The sequence below is a fragment of the Salvelinus sp. IW2-2015 genome, linkage group LG16, assembly GCF_002910315.2.
Source record: "Salvelinus sp. IW2-2015 linkage group LG16, ASM291031v2, whole genome shotgun sequence".
Taxonomy (NCBI): domain Eukaryota; kingdom Metazoa; phylum Chordata; class Actinopteri; order Salmoniformes; family Salmonidae; genus Salvelinus; species Salvelinus sp. IW2-2015.
The window spans coordinates 17677216-17689049 of NC_036856.1; the positions used below are offsets into that span (position 1 = coordinate 17677216).

At 41.0% G+C, this 11834-nt stretch overlaps 1 protein-coding gene across 2 annotated transcripts; it reads left to right on the forward strand.

The window, feature by feature from the left end:
• Positions 1-827: 827 nt before the first annotated feature.
• On the forward strand, positions 828-10625 carry LOC111976169 (major facilitator superfamily domain-containing protein 12). Of its 2 annotated transcripts, XM_024004935.2 has the most exons (10): positions 828-1458; positions 3283-3493; positions 3846-3978; positions 6986-7189; positions 7277-7369; positions 7495-7587; positions 7702-7872; positions 9322-9416; positions 9538-9668; positions 10370-10625. In XM_024004935.2, exons 1-10 carry the CDS (start codon positions 1179-1181, stop codon positions 10417-10419), a joined length of 1461 nt encoding a protein of 486 aa, XP_023860703.1. In that variant the 5' UTR covers positions 828-1178; the 3' UTR covers positions 10420-10625. The 2 variants fall into 2 exon arrangements, with proteins under 2 accessions (XP_023860703.1, XP_070303660.1); XM_070447559.1 differs by lacking the exons at positions 9322-9416; positions 9538-9668; positions 10370-10625 and adding an exon at positions 7977-8194.
• Positions 10626-11834: the final 1209 nt, after the last annotated feature.

The window sequence follows — 11834 nt, forward strand, 5'->3', positions numbered from 1 at the left end:
GATGTTAGCTTTTTCTGGAAAAGTCGACATGAGGGCATTGGGTTAGGGTTGCTAAAAAAAACTATGACAATATCAATAGCAGCTATGTGTGAACATTTTCATAAACGTCTCAAACTGAAAAGAGCAATATAGATGTAATTGAAAATGTGTTTCACTAGACTAAATGAATGGAGCTAAATTAAGTGGTTAATTCATTGGGTTAAATTGAGATGTTTCATGTAGTAGAACTGTCTCCAACGTTGTTTTCCCATTATCATTTTTAACATAAATCTATTTGATTTCCACTATGTGCTGTCTGCTATCGAGGGAGGTGGTAGAACTCTTTTCCACTTCTTTTCCTCATAATTTAACCCCTGGCTATACTGTGAGTGCTTTGGTTATACAATATTCAACAGTGACACAATATTCAATACAACAGAATGAATATGAGTTTCACCAATACAAGAAGCATTCATGTCATGATCATTCTGATTCTTAACGGGCCAATCTCCATTGGGATTATGTGGTTTGAGCTCTGGTGCACCACTTGTCACTAGGTTTTACTCAAATAACCCACAAATGCATAGGACTTTTGCAATATGAAAATATCACAGATTGTAATCACATGATGCTGTTGATCAACCTGTATGACAGTCTGTTTTCTGCATGTTATTTGAGCTATTTCAGTGAAGTGAGAGGGAAGTGAAACACTGTATGTAGGAGGCTCAGCCTGTTCAAGGCTAGATTACATTGAGTAGTCTGCACTTGGATGATATTGGTTTCTACAGGACTGGAAATGCAAATTGGAGAACCATGTCAAATTCATGGGTTTCGTTTTAACAGGCGGCATTGAAGACATKAGCACTCTAAACATAATTTTGGATTATGTTTAGAGTGGATAGGAGTGGATAGGAGTCTCTGGCCTGTGGGTGTAGGTTGAGACTCAGCCTGCGTAAAGTGTCTTTTGTTTTAGGACCTAGTTTGACCTAATCCTATGTTAAATCGTTTCAGCTGATCAAGCAGGGAAACAGTTTGATGTAATCCTAATTTGGCTGGTTTCAGTTTTCTAGCAATATTGTTGAGCGTTTTTGGAGTTGCCTTGCGCAATTAAGAAGTGTATCCTTAGCTCGTTTTTGGGGATATGAAAGGAACTTATTTTTTTTATCACTGATATTGAAGTGAAATAGTTGGTAACAGTTATGTCTGACCAGTTGCTCTCTAATGAGCGGTCTTTACCCCTCTTCAGGCGGTTGTGTTACGCAGCTGGTCACTTTTTGAACGACCTTTGCGCGTCATTATGGTTTACCTACCTATTGGTCTACTACCATTCCGTGCTTGGGTTCAAGAGCACATATGCAGGTGTATTGCTGTTTATAGGTCAAATAGCGGACGGTGTCTCCACGCCCCTTGTCGGTATCGAGTCGGATCGAACAGCTGGATGTGGAGCATATGGCAAAAGAAAAACTTGGCATTTAGTCGGTAAGTATGACTTCAATAATGATAATTGATTAGCCTGGTTTAACTAAAGTTATGTAGCAATTGAGGGGTTACCCAGTAAAACCATTGGGTGAGTGCACCTGTGCCATAAAGATCCAGACCATTTGGCAGAGGCCATAATTCTATACTTACATGCAGGTAGGCTAGGTTACACTCTCCATCTGTCGAAAATCTATTGCACACATGAGAATAAGAGAACAGTTCCAACAAGCTTGAGACCGTTGGAAGGTTTCAATTGTCCCAGGTTTATTAGACTAATGAAATGTCGCATTAACAAAAAAAAATCTTCGCGAGATGTGTAGGCCTAAAGGAAACTGCAGAGGATACGTTTTCTAAAGATCGACAATATTTGTATCTGTTAGACGGGTGTATTTTTATTTTGTCGAACTTTCTTTATTGCGACAAATGATGATGGAAACGGATGTTTTTCGAATAAGTAATTGCCGAATACTTTTGAAGGTACACGGGGGTACGTGATGTAATCACGTAACTATAAATTCCAATCCACAKTTCATTCTAAATGCCTACTGCTTGCAAAATATATTTTTCAACTATCAAAATTATGTTTCTTTGCAGGACAAGGATTTTCCTGTATTTCAAGAATGCCTGAATTGCTTGCCCTTGCTTTTCTGGTTGGCTGGCAAGTTCCACCATCCAATTATTTCAGATCTACAGGAGTGCAAGTTTCACCAAGGCGCGGACCCTGGCGTTATGTTGGCACATACAGTACCAATCAAATGTTTGGACACTTACTCATTGCAGGGTTTWMTTTATTTTGACTATTTTCTACATTGTAGAATAATAGTGAAGACATCAAAACTATGAAATAACATATGGAATCATGTAGTAATCAAAAAAGTGTTAAACAAATCAAAAGATATTATCTATTTGAGATTCTCCAAAGTAGCCACCTTTTTCCTTTGACATCTTTGCACACTCTTGACATTCTCTAAACCAGCTTCATGAGGAATGTTTTTCCAACAGTCTTGAGTCCCATGTAACTCAGTTGGTAGAGCATGGCGCTTGCAACGACAGGGTTGTGGGTTTCATTCCTGTGGGGGACCAGTACGAAAATGTATGTGCACACTATTGTAAGTTGCTCTTGATAATAGCGTCTGCTAAATGACTACATTGTAAATGATGCAGGGTATTGTTGAATCTATTTTCTATGCTAACTGTAGACAAAAAAATCACTGGGCAAGTTCATGAAAATATAGCTACTGTTGGGATCATCTCGCCACTGCCAGCAATGTAGTATTTGAGGGGGAACAGGCAGGACTTGAACCAGCAACTTTCTGTGATTACAGGGTGAATGCTCCTCTGGGGGGTGAAGGACAGAGGTGTACCTAGTAAGGGTGCCCAGCTTTAGGTTTTGGAATGTCCCATGCATTGGACCATTATTCATGTAATTATGAAATAATCCCAGTAAGTTTACATGTAGGACAGCGGGTAGCCTAGTGGTTAAGGGCGTTGGGTTAGTAACCGAAAGGTCGCTGGTTCGAATCCCTGAGCCGACTAAATAAAATCTGTATGTGCTCTTGAGCAAGGCACTTATCCCTAATTGCTCTGGATAAAAATGTAAAATATAGTCATAATATTGTACAGGATTATACTGTATTATAAAAACCATCAATTAACTAATAATCGTATAACTAGACCAGCTGATTAAACATCATTACAACGGGCTCATGAAAAATGATTTTTTTTGTCCTGTCAACATTTCTCTTTATTGTTAGTTCCATGCATGACTAACTCTCATAGGCTGGATAGTTTGTTTACCCTGACCTCATCCCTCCACCCTTACAGGCACTATCAGCGTACTTATCTCCTTTCCCTTCATATTTAACCCGTGTCTGGGATGTGGTGACAACACTCCACAGTGGGTGTGGCTCACCTATTTCACCCCCTTCATCATCATCTTCCAGTTTGGCTGGGCCGCCACCCAGATCTCCCACCTGTCACTCATCCCAGAGCTGGTGTCCAGTGAGCATGCCAAGGTGGAGCTCACTGCCTACAGGTGAGCCGAATAGGCTACTTTAGCAGGAGGTCAACAGCAAGCTAGTGAGGTGACTCTTATCACCCTAAATAAAAACATCTATGAGGAAATCAGTTGAAAGTGAAAAAATAAGGTACTGTACCACAGGAGGCTGCTGAGAGGAGAATGGTTCATAATAATGTCCAGAATGGTGCAAATGGAATGCCATCAAACTCCTGCAAATTATGTGTTTGATACCATTCCGCTCGTCATTACCACGAGSTCGTTCTCCCCATTTAAGGGGCCACCTTACCACCAGTATTACATAGTCTAATTATTWGTGATATCTTCCGATGTAGTTTTACAACCTTGTACCGTCTCTCTCACTGTGTAGGTATGCGTTCACGGTGGTGGCCAATATTACAGTGTATGCTGTGGCCTTGTTACTCTTTCACTTCCAGGCCCAGCAGACTGGAGATCCCTCTGTCACTGACAGCTTGGGCATTGTTGACATCCCCATATTCAGGGTAAGCGCTGCCGTTCCTGACCTCACTGTTTTACAAACGGTACTCTGGTGCAATACAGTTGAAATGGGAAGATCACTTAGTCCTCAAGCACACATGGGTGTTCAGATTGTTACAGTCATGATGGCTGAATGTAGTCTGAGTACCTGTCTTTTTAACTAACATTCCACTCTGTCACTCCTGTCATTTGCCAAAGACAGGAGTGGCAAGGAGAAGAATGTTAGTTAAAAAGACTGGTACCCAGACTACCCACTGGGCACACACTGGTTGAATCAACATTGTTTCCACGTCATTTCAATGAAATTACATTGAACCAACGTGGAATATACGTTGAATTGACATCTGTGCCCAGTGGGTAGGCTGTTCTCGATTGTAATCCTGGATATTACTTTATCCTGGACTCTACCGATTGGGACATTTTCAAAGATGACAACGCCAACATTCACGATTACACTGACAGGGTCACGTCTTACATCAGTGTTTGTGAGGAAAACTGGATTTTGTCAAATTCAGAAACTACAAACCCTGATTCATGCTGAACTCCGAGCGCTGCACTTAGCTAAAGAGGTGGCACATAGGTGTAACAACAAAGATGATTATAGAACTGCGAAGCAGCTGCTCAACAAGGGGATTAAAGTGGCCAAAAGTTGTTTCAAGGAGTGCTTTCAACGACTGCTCGTCTGTCTGGAAGGGTCTCCGACAGATCACAAACTACAAATGAGTTCTACTGTCGTTTTGAAACAAAAAGTGCCCTCAGCCATCAATAGTCTCCTCAGTTGACAACACCCTCAGCCATCTTGCCCCTCAGTTGACAACACCCTCAGCCATCAAGACTATACCCCCACCACCCTGCGCCCATCCCATCTACTTTCTATCAATCATGACCAAAACCGCCTGCCACCTGAACAGTTTCATCCAACATTCATCCTTCATAAACCGGCCATCGGGTTCATAGGGATTAGTTGATTTTGCATTGAGCCGATTACTGCACCTAGTCATCAATGACCTCTAACGCAAATCTGCACTGTACTGCATTTGCGCTATGTCGACAACGTTGTATATGCACTGTATATATTCGCCACGGCAGCATCCCTCTACTATATACAGTGGGGAGAACAAGTATTTGATACACTGCCGATTTTGCAGGTTTTCCTACTTACAAAGCATGTAGAGGTCTGTAATTTTTATCATAGGTACACTTCAACTGTGAGAGACGGAATCTAAAACAAAAATCCAGAAACTCACATTGTATGATTTTTAAATAATTAATTTGCATTTTATTGCATGACATAAGTATTTGATCACCTACCAACCAGTAAGAATTCCGGCTCTCACAGACCTGTTAGTTTTTCTTTAAGAAGCCCTCCTGTTCTCCACTCATTACCTGTATTAACTGCACCTGTTTGAACTCGTTACCTGTATAAAAGACACCTGTCCACACACTCAATCAAACAGATTCCAACCTCTCCACAATGGCCAAGACCAGAGAGCTGTGTAAGGACATCAGGGATAAAATTGTAGACCTGCACAAGGCTGGGATGGGCTACAGGACAATAGGCAAGCAGCTTGGTGAGAAGGAAACAACTGTTGGCGCAATTATTAGAAAATGGAAGAAGTTCAAGATGACGGTCAATCACCCTCGGTCTGGGGCTCCATGCAAGATTTCACCTCGTGGGGCATCAATGATCATGAGGAAGGTGAGGGATCAGCCCAGAACTACACGGCAGGACCTGGTCAATGACCTGAAGAGAGCTGGGACCACAGTCTCAAAGAAAACCATTAGTAACACACTACGCCGTCATGGATTAAAATCCTGCAGCGCACGCAAGGTCCCCCTGCTTAAGCCAGTGCATGTCCAGGCCTGTCTGAAGTTTGCCAATGACCATCTGGATGATCCAGAGGAGGAATGGGAGAAGGTCATGTGGTCTGATGAGACAAAAATAGAGCTTTTTGGTCTAACTCCACTCGCCGTGTTTGGAGGAAGAAGAAGTATGAGTACAACCCCAAGAACACCATCCCAACCGTGAAGCATGGAGGTGGAAACATCATTCTTTGGGGATGCTTTTCTGCAAAGGGGACAGGACGACTGCACCGTATTGAGGGGAGGATGGATGGGGCCATGTATCGCGAGATCTTGGCCAACAACCTCCTTCCCTCAGTAAGAGCATTGAAGATGGGTCGTGGCTGGGTCTTCCAGCATGACAACGACACGAAGCACACAGCCATGGCAACTAAGGAGTGGCTCCGTAAGAAGCATCTCAAGGTCCTGGAGTGGCCTAGCCAGTCTCCAGACCTGAACCCAATAGAAAATCTTTGGAGGGAGCTGAAACTCCGTATTGCCCAGCGACAGCCCCGAAACCTGAAGGATCTGGAGAAGATCTGTAGGGAGGAGTGGGCCAAAATCCCTGCTGCAGTGTGTGCAAACCTAGTCAAGAACTACAGGAAACGTATGATCTCTGTAATTGCAAACAAAGGTTTCTGTACCAAATATTAAGTTCTGCTTTTCTGATGTATCAAATACTTATGTCATGCAATAAAATGCAAATTAATTACTTAAAAATCATACAATGTGATTTTCTGGATTTTTGTTTTAGATTCCGTCTCTCATAGTTGAAGTGTACCTATGATAAAAATTACAGACCTCTACATGCTTTGTAAGTAGGAAAACCTGCAAAATCGGCAGTGTATCAAATACTTGTTCTCCCCACTGTATCTCTATGTCCCCTCTGTATATTGTATATTCCCTCTGTAATCAGCCTTTACTCCAGAGTTTTATGTTTCCTGTTCCGATATTGCATATTATGTATGATGTCTGTGTCAATATTCTCTTTTGTATATTGCCTTGCTGGCAACGCCTTCTCTAAGGCAAATTCTGGGTATGGGTAAATGTACTTGGTGAATAAAGGTGACGATTCTGTATATTGTTTSCCTCTGTCTTTCTGTCTGTCTCTCTCTCTCTCTCTTTTGTGTCTGTCTTTGTCTCTCTCTCTCTCCTGTCTCCTGCCATCAGGATCTGTCCCTCATTGTGCTGGGGATCGGGGCAGTGTTTTCTTTCGTCTTCCACCTGGGCACCCGAGAGAGGGTTCCTCACAGGGAAGAGCCAGGCTCGCAGAATGATGAGAGTCAACCCCTGATCTCCCCAACTTCCCTTAACACTATACCCCAATCTCTCCTCCAATGGAATCATTGGCTGAAGGAGCCTTCATTTTACCAGGTCTTTCTCTAATCTGAGTGTATACAATATAAATGACCTTTAGGTTTTGTGGAAKTGTAAACTGTAAACCTGCTTATTTTGGTCCAGGTTGCTTTTCTGTACATGTGCACCAGGTTGATAGTCAACTTGTCCCAGACCTACGTTTCCATGTATCTCATCAACTCCTTATTGCTACCAAAGGTAAGGCTACATGCATATAATACATTATAATGGTGCCATTTATAACCATTCTTCAGAATCTTTTGTGCTTGTGAAACTTGCTGACTGTGTAGTAATGTTGGGCTCATTTCCTTCTCCTTTTCCAGAACTTCATTGCCACCGTTCCTTTAGTGATGTATGTCAGTGGGTTTGTGTGCTCTCTGGTCATGAAGCCAATCAGCAAGCTTGTAGGCATTAGTGTGAGTTTTTCTGTCTGTGATGTTTTAAAACTGTCAGAAAAATCATATAAAAAGCCATAGTATTAATGTTCTTGTATACCCATTTTTTTATTTTGTAATTCCCCCTCTCCTTAGATGACTTATTTGCTAGGCCTTGTGCTGATCCTGGGGTTTTCCTCCTGGGTGTTGGTGGGCATGAACATAGGGAGGCTGATCTATGGAGCTGCTGTACTGCTGGGTGCAGGCTCTGCCACCATCCTGGTCATGTCGCTCTCCATGACGGCCAAACTGATTGGAGAACAGACGGTAGGAACCCCCTGTATGTTGTAGCTAGATGATTTTTCTCCACTGTTTATTTTTTATTTTTTTTTAATTTTGTATATAATTTTATTATTATTTTTTTTTTTTAGGGGTGGATCAGCTTAATATTGCGGAAAGAATGTTGCTTCCAATGTAATTGTCTGCATCATTTCCAATCCCCCATATTTTTTGGGGTAAATATATATATCCATACACGCATGCATACATATACACATATATACATACACATACCTATATAGACATACATACTTTTTTAAAGAATATACCTTTATTATTATTCCCCGCAACCCTTCCACCGCTCCCCCAATTGGAGTAAACTAATAAACACTTCTGCTTTTACCTTCAATTTATACATCTTATACCTATTTTACAGACACAGTCTACTTTACAATAGTTCTCTCTTGTTTGTTCTTAGTCCTTCCTCTATTTCTGTTGTCCATCCAATTTTATTTCCACTTGTAACTGTGCTATTTCCCAAAAGCTCCGCACCTATACACATTTCACAGATCCCGCATGCCCTACATTGTTTATCCTGTTATTAGTCCCACCCTTCAGTTCCACTCAACCCCTCCCATCTATCTTCCAACATCATCCATTTCGGATTTTTATTTGCCATATATTTTTCAACTGTGCTGTGATGCTTCACAAAAGATTTGAACCTTCCTATTCTCATAGCTTCTACAGATTGTAAATTAAAAATAAACATTTTTGCTMAAATAATTATTATATTATTGATTGATTGACTATGGCTTTTCAAATCCCCCAGTATTGCTATCTGTAGCGTTAGTTYTAGGCAAATGTTGCAATTCTTCAGCCATTCCTGGACCTGTGACCAAAAACGAGCTACATATGGACAATACCAAAATAAATAATCTAATGACTCTGCCTCCTCACAACAGAATCTGCAGAGCTGGGAAGATTGTATACCCCATATATTAGTTGCAAGAATTTTGTACAGTAATTTAAATTGAAAAATTCGAAGTTTTGAATCCGGCGTTGTTTTCCGTATCAATTCATAAACCATGTGCCATGGAATGGGTACATCGAAAATCTCTTCCCAACTATTTTGCAATTTATATGGCACAGCTGTCAGTTTGTTGGTCCTTAAATGAAATTGGTATATGTTTTTATTTATCACACTTTTCTTTAACCATTTATGTTCTTTAATACAGGGCCGACATACAAGTTCCTTACTTTTTTCCCCTTCTACTTGCCTCTTCCATTTTTGTGGTAATGCTGCAATTAATTGGTTGTAATTTTGGGTAGAACAGACATTTCCATATGTCTGTGTTAGCTGCATGTGTGACAACTCCACCAGTCCTATTTATGATATAATTCATATTGTAGCTAGATGATAGCTAGATGATTTTTCTCCACTGTTGTCATGACGTTTCTCACCATGTCAAAGGAATTAACTGTGACCTTGTTCGGCAGCAAAGTGGGGCCTTTGTGTACGGGGCGATGAGCTTCACAGATAAGGTGGCCAATGGCATTGGTGTCATCATAATCCAGAGACTGCATCCCTGCAAGTGAGTATGGACCAGACTGGGATCTGTTCTTCAAAATATCCCTTCTTTAGCGTGGTTTGCAGACCCCAAGGGAAACCAGGGTACAACTTTACGAGTAACTGTCGCTCTTGGTTGTATACAGTTCACAAGACAGCTGTCCAGAAAGTGTGTGGTTCTATCGAGATGTCATGGTGATTGTGACCGGGGGTGTGGCCTTAGCAGCAGCATTTTCCCTATGCACCCTCCTCATCTGGCCTATTAGGATCCGCCAACGTAAGTGTCCAAATCAGTTGTTGGTCATGTTCCGCTGCTCAGACATTGTTGAAGCGTGCCAGATCTTACGCTTGGATAGGTATTTCACGTATCAAAGAACCACATTTTATAGCAATCTGGTGACGGCAGCATAGTTGATGATGTGGCACGCAACCATTGGTTGATGCGTGCAACATCTGAGCAGGGGAACGCAGATGTTATCTCTGAGTGTGTGCAATATCTGGTTATTGGGTTGTGAGAGTATCATCTTGGCGGAGGGTGTGGAGGTGGTGTTGTAATTTACTGCTCTGTATTCCAGTCTCACAGTAAAATCAGTTAAATGGTGGGAGATCTGCTCTAGAGTTTTTTTGTTTTTTTTTGGTGATCAAATAATTTGACAGGGGAAGGGTTAAAATTAGTCCGCATGCAGCTTGAAGGTATTTAGATAATATGCTTAGCTTTTTATATTTGCAAGCTTGCGCTACTAATTCCAGAAATATTTTGACTTGGATTTTGTATTTGCTAATTACAAATAATGTCTAATCCAAACTTTTTTTTACTGCCATAAAATAAAGCCACGCCTCCATCTAGTGGAAAAATGTTGAACTACACCTCAGATTGATATGGCCCTTGCACACAACAGCACTCAAACATGGGCACACTGGTTGAAAATCTCCTATAATGCATTAGCTATGTATTTCCTATCATTGTTCTCCTCATAGGTTTACCCAGTACTTCTGTCCAGATGGAGGCAGAAGACAACAGAGAATGAGGCTACACAGGAGTCAACTSAAGAATAGAGATTCATTACACTGATTAATCTGTGGGGAAAACATTGCACCTGTTCACAGGACAAAGACCAGGAGATTTTCAGTATACCCATTGGAAATAAAACAGAAACTTTACAGCAAGACTAACACCACCATATCTATCTATACCTTTTAACCAATTTAGATGTAATGCATTTATGGGGAATTTATGGAGGGAAATAATTTTTACAATGTTTATTTAACTAGGCAAGTCAGTGAAGAACAAATCCTTATTTACAATGATGGGTACCAATAAATGGGTACAATATTCTACTTTATAATAATACTGCGTACTGTAGGCCTACTTACATGTCAATGTTTTACACTTAAAAGGGAATCACTTTTTTCTCCCTTTTTCTTCCATAGATGTTCTGAAATAATACTTAACAGGTGTAGTGACTGTCTCCATTATTTCCTTCAGATTTTCAATGTACAGATTTTGAAATTGTCAGTCACGCAGAGATGTAAACTGTATTTTTATGATTCTTTTCATATTTAAAATGTTAATGTCTTGTTTCCTTTAAGATTTTGAGAGCTTTTGGACACATTTGCCTGATGCATGGTGGAAAAAATGACCACAATGCCTAGTTTCTGATGAAGATGAGTTCTCAGAGGAATAAACATTTACATCTCACTCACATCTTCACTGAGAGAGATGAGACAATCATCAGTACAGTTGCATACTATTTTCCACAGGTGGGCTCCCTGGGTAGCAATCGCAATTGACCACGTTGCAGGTTGGATTTATGTGGTTGTTAAGGTTGAATTTAATGTTGTGAGTTACACATTGTAACCATTTGGTGAGTACAGTCAGTTGAGTCCTAGGTTATGAAATATAATCAAGAGAAGCAAAGAGAGAAAAGGTCCTTTCATTATTCTCTGTGAGATGGGCTTGTTGCTCAGCCTACAGCCATCTAACTGATTCCCCAAAGCACTGTTTAGAGATGCGGTCTTGGGTAATTTGGAGGGCGGGCGTCATCACTGCTTGTTAGTTGAACCACTAATTGGAGTCTGTGCTGGCAATTGGTGGGGGGCGGGAGCGGTGGTACACTGTGAGTGGTCCCCTCGGGCTATAGATTTGGAACAGTGTTGTACAGAAAGCACACCATCATCAGAGGCTTATTCAGGACTGACACCCTTCTTTGTTTTCAAAAATCCATATGACAAATACATTTTTTAGATTAAATTTTTGTTGCCCCATTTAAATGTTATCATACTGTATATCAAGATAGTCTACACGCCATTCTACACCACTAGTTGCTTCATCAGTTGTGTCTTGGAAAATGAACCACCGCCTACCAAGAAGGAACATATCACATGGTCATTTACTTGTCAACTGTAGGCCAACTTGTCAACTACAGCTATCATGCTTCCTTCA

Bases quoted from the DNA above. Each gene is read 5' to 3' on its own strand.
- LOC111976169 (XM_024004935.2), top strand. From the start codon at position 1,179: ATGTCTGACCAGTTGCTCTCTAATGAGCGGTCTTTACCCCTCTTCAGG. The intron at 1,459-3,282 runs GTAAGTATGACT...CCACCCTTACAG, and splicing joins AAAAACTTGGCATTTAGTCG to GCACTATCAGCGTACTTATC. The intron at 9,669-10,369 runs GTAAGTGTCCAA...TTCTCCTCATAG, and splicing joins GCCTATTAGGATCCGCCAAC to GTTTACCCAGTACTTCTGTC.